A 14,276-nucleotide genomic window follows, 5' to 3' on the forward strand; every position below is an offset into this window, starting at 1 on the left:
TGTTGGAGTGGCTTGCCATTTCCTCCTCCAGGGGCTCTTCCCACGTCTCCTGCCTTGGCAGGCAGATTCTTTACTGCTGAGCCTATATGGTTACAGTGGTTCAGATCTCAGTCAGCACAGAACTTTGCAAAGTGACACACATGCATAGGCATGAGTTTTACTTGAATAGTCCAGTACAAAAGTGAAGGCTGCTTGATATACATAAAATATATGTGTATATATATATGCACCACATTACACACACACACACACACCAGGGATAGATAGTAATAAATAGAATACAGTAGAATTGATTTAATAGAGGTATAATAAAAATGAGCCAATATTTTGTTGATTGAGAGAACACTTGAGGATCTGTCTTTTCCAGGTCATCATTATGGACAGCAATTTTCTCGTAGGCTATAGTACACAGGCAAGGTTTGGAAGTGGAAATAATTATTATATAATAAAAGACATTTAATAAAAATTGTTAAAAGATGTTGCTATTGGAATGCAATGTGGCGCAGTGGGAAGAAATGCACACAGACCTCGGAAGACGTAGTTCTCATGCCAGTCCCTACCTGTGTCCTTTTGGCTGGGTTACCTACCCCGATGATGATCTTTGTCCAGTTTCTACTCTCAGTAGTTGTGGAGATGATCTATGTAAAAGTGGTTTGAAACACACTATTCCTTTTCAAACATGAGGGTTAATTACTATTTTCTTTTCATAAATCCCCTTTTTAAAAAGTACAGGAAATTCAGTTATCTGAAGCTTCATGTTGATTTCATGATAAGTGGAAGTTTACCATAATCTATATAGTTTTGTTTCTGTTAAATATTCCATGTAACTTAATTTTGGAAATAGCTAAAAACCTTTTTAAAAAACTTTAGATCTTCTGCAATAGGGATTTGTGCCATTACTTTGTACTTTTCTGGACAAAAAAGCCCTAGAAATAGTAGTTTAGGACAATATTTTTCCTCATAGTTTATTGCTGTATACTTAGATGTGACTAACTGAAACTATTCATAATGTATCTCATAACTCTGAAATGAAGCATTCAATAATTTATCAGTCTCGGAACTCAATTATTGTCACTCAGGACACTTCTGAAGGCACTTCTTTTATTCTTTTCTTTCTTTAGGTTCGAGTCTTCACATCCAAAGGACCTGGACCATTTTCTGACATAGTAAAGTCCAAAACATCAGGTATTTATTATCTGAAACCTGTACAAATGTTAATAACAATTAGTGATTTAATTATAAAATATCAATATTATATCAATTTTATAAAAGTATTAATAGTATATTAATTTTATACAATATAAATTTGATTTGATTATCAAATATTAATAACAATTAGTGATTTAATTATCAGGAACTTCCCTGATAGCTCTGGGTTTGATCCCAAGGGTTGGGAAGATTGCCTGGAGAAGGGAACGGCTACCCACTCCAGTATTCTGGCTTGGAGAATTCCATGGACAGTCCATGGGGTCACAAAGAGTCAGGCACGACTGAGTGACTTTCATTTCACTCTCTCTCTAGTGATTTAAAAACATTTTAACCCTTAGTATTCTCAGGGATACCCACGTACTATCTCTGAGCTGAAATTAAAGTCAAACAAAGTAATCGACTTTTATCATCACCTAAGCTTAGAGTGCCTGGGCAGTCTCCACTGAAACAGGTATAGGTGTAATCCATGAGCCCAGAGACTCATGGGTTTCAAAATGGTCTGATACTGAATCAAGGGGTTTTGCTAAAGTTCTTTTTCTCATACATATTATCTACATGTTTGTTTTTAGAAATTAACCCATTTCCATACCTCATAACTCTCGTTGACAACAAGATAACTTTGTTAGATATGGATCGAAATCAGGTCGCATGGACGTTTTCGGCAGAAGGCGATGTTGGTGCCATGGGCTACACAGCTGATGATGCAGTGGGGTACTGTGCTCAGGGAGACTCCCTCATCCTCCTCAGAATGGACAACCGGTCCAGCACTAAGGTATTTTGCTATGTAATTCCTTTGAACGAAAGTGGAGTATCTGCCTATCACACAAGCCTGTGATTAAAATCACTGGCCAGTGGTTGAGACATTAAGATTAGAATGGCTGAAAAAGACAGGTGTTGTACAATTATTTAGTTACAAATGATTTCAGGTTATATTTGGGGCAAATGTGATTCAGGCTTAATTTAGCAAACAGTGGGTTTAAGGCACTGTGTTACCTGAGATAGAGGTAAAAAAAAAAAAAGTCACTGTCTTTGAGCAAACCCAGTCTTGTATTAGTCTAAGATAAGGAAGACAGGGTTGCATAGTGGTTAAGAGGGTGAGCTTTGAAATCTGACAAGCTAGGGTTTAATTCTGACTCTATTACTGCTAGATCTGTGACCGTCAGCAGTTTCTTTAACCACTGTGGTTGCATAGTTTCTCATCTTAGGGTGAAGATTAATGAGCTAAGCCTTGGAAGGCACTTGGCACAATGCCTGGCCTGTGGTAGGCATTCACTGAATTTAGCTAGTGGAGGGGCTAGGCAGAAGACTGTAAGTGCTGTGCTGAGGGCAGGATGCAATGGGACTGCAGAGAACGGATACTTAACCCAGGGTGGAATGGTGGTGATAGTGGCAGAGTGGAAAGACATCTTGGGTACAAAGATGATGAATCAGGTGAAAGTGGGGCATGGCTGAGAGATCAGCAAAGTCTGGGAAACCAGAGAGTCACAGCCTGTTTGGGGAGCTGTAAATAGAAGGAGGTCTTCCCTGGTGGCTCAGCAGTAAAGAATCTGCCTGCAATGCAGGAAACATGGGTTTGATCCCTGGGTTGGGATGATCCCCTGGAGAAGGAAATGGCAACCCACTCCTGTATTCTTGCCTGAGAAATCCCACAGACAGAGGAGCCTGGCGGGCTACAGTTCATGGGGTGGCAAAAGAATTGAACATGATTTGGTGGCTGTACAACAAGTAGAAGGAACTTGGAATGGAGATGGAGGTGAGGGGGCACAGTGAAAGGCAGGTGTTAAAGCTGAAGAGGTGGGCAGGGGCCTGAATGTAATGGGCCTTCTTTACTGTGCTAAGGAGTTGAGTGTCAATTTTAAAGCCAGCATTAAGCTGTTCAAGACATTTAGTGGATTATTAATGCAATCAACTAGTGTTTCAGGAAGACCTCTCTGTTACCTGTCTCAATAACCTTAGAGAAGGTTAAGTCGGAGGCAGTCGGGAGGCTATCACAGAAATCCAGGTGGGAAATGTTAAGCAGGAAACGAGAGACAATGGGTGAGAGAGGAGAGGATAAACTTGGAAGATATTTAAAATAGGACTAATTCACTATGGGTAAATGACAATTGTCAAGATTGTTCCTCAGGTGAGTCTTGGAAATCCATAATAATATAAAATGCAGGAGAAAAGGAGATTTGGGGGTGGAGTGATGCATTCTGTTTCCTGGGATCATTCATTTGAAGATTTTCAGTAGGTAGTTTGATATTTGAATCAGTAACTCAATGAGCCATCTTGCCTGAAAATGTAGATTTGTAGCACTGGTCTGTGGATTACAGTTGAAGCCATGGTGATTGAAATTAACCATGTGTGAAAAGAGGTCCAGTGTTACAACGATACACAATCCAGAGTTATCAAGATTTGATATTACAAAAGAGAAGTGCAGCTAATAAGTAATATGAATGTTTAAAAAAAGTCATCAGATTTGAGGAAAATGACCACTATCTTCTTGATTGTGCTTACTACCTGTTGTTAAGATTTTCAGAGATGCACTGGTTTTCGATATCACATTTATTACAATTGACTGGATTTCAAGGCACCTCTACTTTGTGCTGAAAGAATCACAGAACAGAATGCAAATATTTGATATGGATCTTGAGAACAAGGTGAAATATCCCAGGAAGCTGAAATTTTGCAACAGAAATTCAACAATAACTTCCTTTTCTGTGTATCCTTTTTTAAGGTATGTGAAGTGTATCTGTTTCTATTGTGATGAAATAGACATAAACATATTTAATGTGATATCTTTGGTTTAATATCAGAGTCAATGATGGGACAATAAGATGCTTAATGTTCTTGATGTTAACTTACAGTAAGTAATTCTATGTATGAATAATGAGCCCATAACCACCAATATATAAAATTAATCCATACTGAGAACTCCTTTAACCTAAAGTTAGATTAATTACCAGCAGGAAACTGGAGTGTATTTTTAATCCAGTGAATTTAATAAATATCCCCAGTTGGTAAGGACAGGAATGGGATTGAGACAGTGGTAGGAAATGAGCAGGAGACAGGCAGTTTGTTTTGCACAGTAAATGATATTCTGGGCTCATTTGTCTTTAATTAATGTCTTCATTAGATGAATTTTAAGACCTCCATTCAGCACCTGAAGGGAAGTTTTTCAGGCTGCTTATGTTTGTGCCATTTCTATGGTTATAGTCTGTCTTGAAACTAGATTGGTAACTAGTATTAAGAAGCAGAAACAAACTTAAGAAGAGAGGAATGGCAATGGTGTTGATGCAAAGTATGCAAATGTATTTCATATTTAGAGGCTTTAACAAACTATTTAATACAATACCTAAGATCATTAAGGCTTCCCTGGTGACTCAGATGGTAAAAAATTCACCTGCAATTCAGAAGATATGGGTTTGATCCCTGGGAAGATCCCCTGGACGAGGGAATGGCTATTCGCTGCAGTATTGTTGCCTGGAGAATTCCATGGATGGAGGAGCCTGATGGGCTATAGTCCATGGGGCCACAAAGAGTCAGACACAAATGAGTGACTAACACACACTTACAAGGTCATTATAGTCCAAGGCTTTTGTTGTAAACACATTTATTGAGAAATTGTTGGAAAATGCTACATACTGGACTTCATGTGACCTTTTCCATCAGAAGGTTTTTGAGCTCTGAGACATGTCCTCTCTAGAGGTGGCATTTGTTCCCACAGTCATTAGAAATGAGTTCTCTTCATTAGAAAGTGATATGTGTGATGGTAGGTTTAACTGATTAAATTGGAGGGTCTTTTTTTCCCCCAATAGTCGCCTATATTGGACAGAAGTTTTTTATTCTGGATCTCAGATGTTCTACTACAGTATTATCAACCAGACCGTGCACCGAATTCTGCAACCCCCAGTCATAAACCATCCAAACGGAAGCCAATGTTCTTGCAACGTGACTGAATCTGAGTTGAGTGGAGCAATGACTATTGACACCTCTGACCTAAAGAAACCACAGATATACTTTGTCAAAGGTCAAGAGATCTGGGCAACAGATCTAGAAGCATGTCAGTGTTGGCAAGTTATCATCCTGCCTGCTCCACTTGGTAAGACACTTGTGTGTATGTAGATCTTCACTGGCGATGGGAGACCTTCCTACCCCATTAAAAAGGGGTTACATTCAACATATACTCAAATGGATATATATATGTATATACATACAAATAATATATGTATATGGTATTTACTCCAAACCATGCTAAATGTTTTTGTGGATTTCAAGTTGTATTCAGGCAAATTGTACACAGGCATTGGCATAATTTTCTGGACTGGTAGGAAACTTTTTTCTTCTTGTCATTTTATAGTTAACAGAACTATTAATACAACTCATTGAGCTCAATTACATATTCTAAACAGGTTACTAAATGCATTATTGCATTTGATCTTCAAAATACCTCAAGGAAGTAGATATTAATATATGCGTTTTACAGATAGGGAAACTGAGGCTGAGGCTGTCTGTAGGGTTAAAATTAATACAGGAGCTGGTGTTTGAAACTGGGCCTAACTACAGCATCCCTGATCTTCCTGCCAGTACTTCACTTCCATGTTGATGATCTCATTGCCTTCACATTTAGTGTGACTTGGTCAATATTTGACAGGTCTGTTTGCTGAAATTCACAAGCTTATGGAGGAAATATTTTAAAGTCATTTGGTAGTCTCCTAATTAGGAGTACTTGTAAAATTTTAAAAAATACCCTAAACATCCCCATATATTCTTAAGGCTCTAGTCCTCACCATCCGATATAGTAACTGCTCATCACATGTGGTGATTTAAGTTTAAATTAATTAAAATTAAATTCTAAATTTAATTCCTCAGCCATACTAGTCACATTTCAAATGCTCAAAACCCATTAAGTGGCTAATAGTTACTGTATTGGGCAGCATAGATATAAAATATTTCCATCGCCAAAAGTGCTATTGGGCATTTTGAAACTGCACATGTGTGTGTGTGTCTGTGTGGTATAACTGAGTGTATGGTTTTGTTGACATGTCCCAGAGCATTCTAGAAACAATTGCAATGTACTTTCAGTGGGCTTCAGATTAGAGATAATGATTTGAACTTCTCTTACTAGGAGAATAACTTGCTTCTGTTGAGTCTGTGACAAAAGATTCACAAAGACACTCACAAAGACTCACAAAGATAAAGACTCCTTGGTCAAAGTTTAATTCCTTTTTTTTTTGGTCTGTGCCTTGTGACGTGCTGGATCTTAGTTCCTGGACCAGGAGTCCAGCCAGTGCTTCATGCTGTAGAGCATGGAGTCCAGGGTCTTAACCACTGGACCACCAGGGAAGTCCCTGATTAAACTTCAGTTCCACTCTTGTGAGGAGTGTGAATAAACTAGGCCTCATACTTGACCTAGCACGGCCATCCTTGCTGAGTCCAAGAAGCTTGCCAAATCAATTTACAGAGAGTCCCTCCCACTCAGTATCTGACTAAGTTCTTTATCCCCACTGTTGATGTTCTTGGCTTGCTTTTAGCAAAAACCCTATTGGACCAGTTTAGCAGGAATTCCCCGCCCCTGCCCCTTGATGTTTCCTCTCCTTGTTGGCTACCGCCCCCAGTTGTCATGGTTGTATTTGAGTTGTGCACATCTCCCTCCCCATTGCAATATTACAACAGCCTTGATTAAAGTCTTCCTGACCATTTAAACAAGTGTCAGAATAACTTTCCTTACCATCTGATACACAAGAATTATCTAATGGGCCCTTATCTTATAGAACTAGTCAGTCTTTCATGAAGCCACAATTGAAATCCATAATCCCCAAATTGGAAAATTAGAATGACTTTAGAGATCATTTAGCTGACATAATATTGGAAGAAATCTCCTTTACAAAAACAGCCTTGAGCTCTTGTTTATAAAACATTTACTACCTTATAAAGAGGTCTGTTTAATTTTTGTGCAATTCTAAATATTATATTTTTTTCTTATGTTTAACCAAAGTTTTCTCCCATTCCTCTATTCACTGACCTGAATTCTGACCTTTAAATTTACAAAGAATAAGTCAGTCACTTTCCACATGATAGCCGCTTAACTGTACAAACAGCTGTCATAGCCCATGCTAAGCAGTTCCTTTAGAGGAAAAAAATCAAGTATCTATAAATACTCCTTAGGCAGTGTGGCTTCTAGATCTTTCTTTGCCCTGGTCACCCTCCTGAGATTTTACTCTAGCTGCTTAATCCTCTTAAATGTTGCCCCATAATAACTCACTGAACTTTGAATGTGTTTTGGTCAGCGCAGAGGACCTCTGACTACCCAGGTCTTCTTTTGCTGCAGCTGAAAGTAACATTAGGCCTTTGAGCTGCCTGCCATTTGAAGAACTCATGGCCTTCTTTATGTTTTAATGATTATTAAGCCAGATTTCTTTCATTCCTAATTTACAGACTTAATTTTAACCTTGAATTTAGGATGTTATATTTGTTATTAAATTAAATGCTATTAAATTTCCATCCATTTCATGATTCTGCTGTGATATTTTTCATTGGTAAGCCAAACACTGAATGCACTAGCAACAGTATGATTCATGTATTATCTGCAAACTTGATAAATATGCTTGTTCTGCATTCATTCTCAATTATTGATAAAAATATTGAGCAAGGCATTGAGTCCTGAGCCTCTTCTCTTACCTCCCTTCAGTCAGTGTTGTTTGATGTGAAATCACACAGTTTAGTTCAGTCGCTCAGTCGTGTCCGACTCTTTGCGACCCCATGAATCACAGCACGCCAGGCCTCCCTGTCCATCACTAACTCCCGGAGTTCACTCAGACTCATGTCCATCAAGTCGGTGATGCCATCCAGCCATCTCATCCTCTGTCGTCCCCTTCTCCTCCTGCCCCCAATCCCTCCCAGCATCAGGGTCTTTTCCAATGAGTCAACTCTTTGCATGAGGTGGCCAAAGTATTGGAGTTTCAGCTTCAGCATCAGTCCTTCCAATGAACACCCAGGGACTGATCTCCTTTAGCATGGACTGGTTGGATCTCCTTGCAGTCCAAGGGTCTGTCAAGAGTCTTCTCCAACACCACAGTTCAAAAGCATCAATTCTTTGGCACTCAGCTTTCTTCACAGTCCAGCTCTCACATTCATACATGACCACTGGAAAAACAATAGCCTTGACTAGACGGACCTTTGTTGGCAAAGTAATATCTCTGCTTTTGAATATGCTGTCTAGGTTGGTCATAACTTTCCTTCCAAGGAGTAAGCGTCTTTTAATTTCATGACTGCAGTCACCATCTGCAGTGATTTTGGAGCCCAGAAAAATAAAGTCTGACACTGTTTCCACTGTTTCCCCATCTATTTCCCATGAAGTGATGGGACCAGATGCCATGATCTTCGTTTTCTGAATGTTGAGCTTTAAGCCAACTTTTTCACTCTCCACTTTCACTTTCATCAAGAGGCTTTTTAGTTCCTCTTCACTTTCTGCCGTAAGGGTCGTGTCATCTGCATATCTGAGGTTATTGATATTTCTCCCGGCAATCTTGATTCCAGCTTATGCTTCTTCCAGCCCAGCGTTTCTCATGATGTACTCTGCATAGAAGTTAAATAAGCAAGGTGACAATATACAGCCTTGACGTACTCCTTTTCCTATTTGGAACCAGTCTGTTGTTCCATGTCCAGTTCTAACTGTTACTTCCTGACCTGCATACAGGTTTCTCAAGAGGCAGGTCAGGTGGTCTGGGATTCCCATCCCTTTCAGAATTTTCCACAGTTTATTGTGATCCACACAGTCAAAGCCTTTGGCATAGTCAATAAAGCAGAAATAGATGTTTTTCTGGAACTCTCTTGCTTTTTCGATGATCCATAAGTGAGTTTTAAATACTGGTTCTGCCCTTGGATAACTTTGTAGCCTTGAGGGGATTATTTCACCCCTCCAAGCCTCAGTTTCCTAATTACAAAATTAGACTAATAATACTAGTATTTGCTTTGATATGGCTTGATATGGCAAGTTGGCTTGATATGGCACTACAATGAGAAAATATCTGGAAAATGCTTAGGCTAAAAACTCAAAATAAAATTATTTTTTATACTGAAATAATACTTTCAAAATTGATCAGAAAAATTTCATATATTGCTTAGAGCAGAAAATGTCAGCTATGTATTTTGTTCTTTACGTTCTTTCTTTCACTTATGTTTTTCATCAGCAGGAAAAATGCTTGTTAGCTTGACTGTGGATGGGGAATTTCTATATTGGATCTCCAAAGTAGAGGACAGCACACAGATTTATCAAGCAAAGAAAAGCAATGGGGCCATCCTTTCCCAGGTGGAAGCCCCAAGGAGTAAACATATTTTGGTTTACAGTTCAGTTCTACAGCCTTTTCCAGGTAGGAAAGTCACATTTTTTATAAGCTTGTTCTCCCAGTTTAGGGTCAGGAAAATCTCATAATGTCTCCTCCTCCAGGGCAGTCCTTCCAGCTCATCACTGTGCTCTCAGCATTGCTCCAAATGGTCAGGGTTTGGTGCACACTGCAATTGCTATTTGCCTGGGTCACAGTTTATCTCTATGTGTACTCGTGGCTTGGGCTGTGGTAGGCCACTTTAGATGTGGGAAACCCTCGGCCTGTCAATCTCTCTGTTCTCTTTCTCTTCTTAGTCACATAACTTCCCTTCTTTTTGTCTTGTGTCTCCCCTGATGGTATTTTAGACTTCCCAGTGGTGTCAGAAAGCTTTGCATTTAATTTCAGGTCTTTTTCAAGGTGAAGTGACTTATGTATTATAGCATTATATATGTCAACTATTTAACGTGTGTACATGTGTGCTACTATTTTTATTGTTTCCATCTTGCTTATTTCATGTGTCACTCATGAAGTTTTCTAGTGTTGTGCTCCTAAATCTATTTTCCCCACAAACCTTCTGGAATTTGTTTAATGCAATGACTTTTAGAAATGTATGTATCAAATTATCCGGGCTAGACCCACGAAGTGGAGAAGGCAGTGGCACCCCACTCCAGTACTCTTGCCCTGGAAAATCCCATGGATGGAGGAGCCTGGTGGGCTGCAGTCCATGGGGTCGCTAAGAGTCGGACACGACTGAGCGACTTCACTTTCATTTTTCACTTTCATGCATTGGAAAAGGAAATGGCAACCCACTCTAGTGTTCTTGCCTGGAGAATCCCAGGGACAGGGTCGCACAGAGTCGGACACGACTGAAGTGACTTAGCAGCAGCAGTATCATATTATGGTGGAACTGACTATATTTCTTGCTGAGAGTCATAATAAAAAATGTTTGAAATATAAAAACCAACCAAACAAGAACAAAAACAGCATCACATAGCCTTATGGGTGACATTCAAACCTAAAGTGGTTTTCTCAAGTTCTCTCTTCCATTAAAGTCACAATGTCATTCTAAATTCAGTATAATTCCCTCTTAGAGACGGACAGAAATGAATAAAAGAAACTCTCTTTGCTTAAATGTATTCAGTTATAAAATATGTAAGTTATACAGTATGAAAAATGGGAGAATTCATAAATAAGCTGAATGTCTATTTTGGTAAATAATTCATTAAGAGATTCAAAAGGCATGTGCAATATCTGGTTGAGGTTGAGCACACAGGCATATCTGTAGAATGAAAGTCCTAAAGGTGACATCAGTTTTCATCATAGGAGTGCACTGAAAAATGTGATTGATAGAATACTCTCATTGCTTTCTTCAAATAAAAAAGGGTCCATTTTGCTACTGTCTAGGTACATAATTAAGGCTTCCCTGGTGGCTCAGTGGTAAAGAATCTACCTGCAATGCAGGAGACCCAGATTCGATCCCTGGGTTGGGAAGATCCCCTGGAGAAGGGCGTGGCAACCCACTCCAGTACTCTTGCCTGGAGAATCCCATGGACAGAGGAGTCTGGCGGGCTCTAAGCCATAGGGTCGCACAGTCGGACACAACTGAAGTGACTAAGCAGCAGCAGGTACATAATTAAGCGTACTTTAGCTCCATCTGCTGGAAATTGTAAGCAATTACCAGTTACTTTGCTCTCTTTTCCCCAGGCATTTATCATCTTCAAAACACATGGGAGGAAAAAAAAAGTGTCTTCCTGTCCAGAATAACATTTCCAACACTCCAATATATCACACCTTATCAGTTAAATAAAAATGAAATGCGACATTATCCTTGATGTTAGATAAATCTGCTATTTCTCTCTTATCCATGTGTGTATATATTTAATCATTTTTATTATTATTTTAGATAGAGCATTTCTGTCTCTAGCTTCTGATATTGCAGAGCCAACTATACTTAACACCACTAACACCAGCCTCACAATCAGATTACCACCTGCCCGGACAAAACTCACATGGGATGGCATCATGAGTCCCACTCCCACATACCTGGTTTATTACAAAGAAGTAACTGACATGAAGAACAGCTCTGAATTGAGAGATAAAATGCTGGTAAGGCTGAAGCCAGTTGTCTTGTCTTTTCCCAAGATTCCCTATTTTGATATAAAATCCTCAGCCGAAGTATTTTCTGTATAATGTTCTGAAATATGCTATTACTCTGATTTTTAGAGCTGAATCATCAAACCATTCTGGATTCTAGTCTCTTGCCTAGGAGTAAGTTAAGCTCTAAGGAAGTACATTAACTCTAACCAATTGTAGATTGCCTTATAGTAACCGTTCCCTGAGTGTCCTAAAAGAGCTGGGTTTGTTGGCTCTCTAATTTTATCTAATTATATGCAGAAATTGATAGAGACCTGTTTTTGTGGCCATCCCAACAGATTGAGGGGTAAGAAGTAAATTGGACAGAAAGAACATTATTGTGTACCTCTCTTCCATCATATATAGCTAATATACAAATTGTACATTATATTTTTATTTTCTATATGTTGTGAAATGTGCGATTAGGCAGGGACTACTATTTTATCCGGGCTTCCCTGGTGGCTCAGAGGTTAAAGCGTCTGGAGACCTGGGTTCGATCCTTGGGTTGGGAAGATCCCCTGGAGAAGGAAATGACAACCCACTCCAGTATTCTTGCCTGGAGAATCCCATGAACGGAGGAGCCTGGTGGGCTACAGTCCACGGGGTTGCAAAGAGTCAGACAAGACTGAGCAACTTCACTCACTCACTCACCTTTTTATCCATCATTGTATTCCTAGCATAATACTTGCCATTGTATAGGCATTTACTAGGTATTTCTTGAATGAATGAATGGACACAATTCATTCCATCACTGATCCATGATGGAACCCAGTGATTCCATCACCGATGTTCCAATGCCATGTGATGGAATCATGTGTTTCTAGTATTTTTCTTTGTACTTATATTTTGATCAAGTCAAAAGGTGAAATTGACCATCATCTATTGGAGGTAACAAGCACTGTACTCTTTGACAGAAAGTACATCTGATTCTTGTTACTTCATTTATCTATTTTTAAAATTACATTATTTATTTTTCAATTTTGTCTATTTTAATCTTCTTTACACATTTCTAAAAGGAGTTGTTTCAGAGACAGATTAATCATTTGGCTGACTAAGACTGGGCTTCTGGCAATGGCATTTCTCTTATTAGAGGTAATCTTATCATTTTGGCTTCACAGCGATTAATAGGGATCAAAGGCAGTGAGTGGTTCTCAACCCTGATGGTTCACTGGAGTTTGTAAAGTCTCTGAGCACATGCTTCACCTAAGACTAATGCGATCAGATCTCTAGGGGTGGGACCCAGGCCTCAGTGTTTTCTTAAAGTTTCCCAGATGATTCCAAAGTATAACCAAAATTGAGAATCGTTGGTCTAAGGAGAGCCTTTTCAGTTTCTTAAGCTTTATTTCTAAGAATGATTAGGTAACATAGCTTACTGTATTAACTTATGTGTCACATTCTCACAATACCTTCCTGCTGAATTTCTAATGCAAGGCTAATAAGACAGTTTTGTCCTCTGGGAATTTAACATCCTACATGAAATAATTAAGTCACAATTGACTGAGGGCTGCCAATCATTTGGCATTTATTCCTGGAAACATGAAACAACTCAGGTCTGGGCAGATTAGGACAATGAAGACCGTCAGTCATGATCCAAGATTTAAAAATAAATTAAAAATTTTGAGTCTTTTCCTTTTTCTCTCTTTGATTAAATAATTTCTCCCCATTTGTACAAAAAATAAGAATAAGATATTGATTTTTTTAAATTAATTACAGGAATTTCAGGGGAGTATAGCCCTTATTGAAGGTTTACAACCATTTTCAACATATATGATACAGATAGCTGTAAAGAATTATTATTCAGATCCTTTGGAACAAATACCTCTGGGAAAAGAGATTTGGGGAAAAACTAAAAGTGGAGGTGAGTTATGGGCATGGTGTGGGTTTCTAGAGTGGGATTTTGCAATTAATGTGATGTGTGAGCCTATATTCGTTTTTTATCTGGATGTTAAGAAATCTTTCTTATGTGAGTTTTTTTAAGCTTAGTAAGAAAAATGTGTTTGTAGACGAATATTCTGATGACATCCTTACTCTAACACCAGAAGATGATGGATAATATTCCATCAAAATGAAAAGCAACTATATAGCAAAACATCATAACCAATTCTGTTACTAGAAACACATTCTTTGGTCTCACCACACAGTGTCACTCTCTTCCTGTATATTTATAGACCTCTGTACACGTGGTGAGACCCAGGAAAGTCAAACTTTTTCTCTATGTGAATTTTTAAAATTTTGTTTATTTTTTAATTGAAGTTTTAATTTAGTTGCTTTACAGAATTTTGTTGTTTTCTGTCACACCTCAACATGAATCAGCCATAGATCTATGTGAATTTTACCGAGGGCTACTGAGATGCAAAGTCATGGAACCTCATTAAATGGATTTAGAGTCTGAAAATGTGTTGTAAGAGGTGACGGTTATGATGAGGAAATGCCATTTCTTTCACATGTCTCCGATGGCGTTCACAAAACTCACCAGAATTGCCCAGATCCTCGAGCTGGACTCAGAGAATGATTTAGTCATTAGTCAAAAATAAGCGAGAGCCTTTCAGGCAGCCTGGTCACTTACCGTTATATAAGAGGCTGGCTTTCCCTCGGAACATCTGTCATTCATTCTGCTCACATGAT

General features: G+C 38.8%; 1 protein-coding gene across 1 annotated transcript in view; it reads left to right on the top strand.

Moving 5' to 3' along the window:
• The window catches only part of ROS1 (ROS proto-oncogene 1, receptor tyrosine kinase), a 135,463-nt gene that overhangs the window by 74,630 nt on the left and 46,557 nt on the right, over positions 1–14,276 (top strand). The window contains exons 24-30 of the mRNA XM_055534733.1: positions 1,122–1,185; positions 1,779–1,981; positions 3,723–3,928; positions 5,010–5,293; positions 9,384–9,563; positions 11,422–11,624; positions 13,365–13,509. Coding sequence (XP_055390708.1) covers positions 1,122–1,185; positions 1,779–1,981; positions 3,723–3,928; positions 5,010–5,293; positions 9,384–9,563; positions 11,422–11,624; positions 13,365–13,509 — 1,285 coding nt within the window. The remainder of the gene's footprint in view (positions 1–1,121; positions 1,186–1,778; positions 1,982–3,722; positions 3,929–5,009; positions 5,294–9,383; positions 9,564–11,421; positions 11,625–13,364; positions 13,510–14,276) is intronic.

The sequence above is a fragment of the Bubalus kerabau genome, chromosome 9, assembly GCF_029407905.1.
Source record: "Bubalus kerabau isolate K-KA32 ecotype Philippines breed swamp buffalo chromosome 9, PCC_UOA_SB_1v2, whole genome shotgun sequence".
Classification (NCBI taxonomy): Eukaryota; Metazoa; Chordata; class Mammalia; order Artiodactyla; family Bovidae; genus Bubalus; species Bubalus kerabau.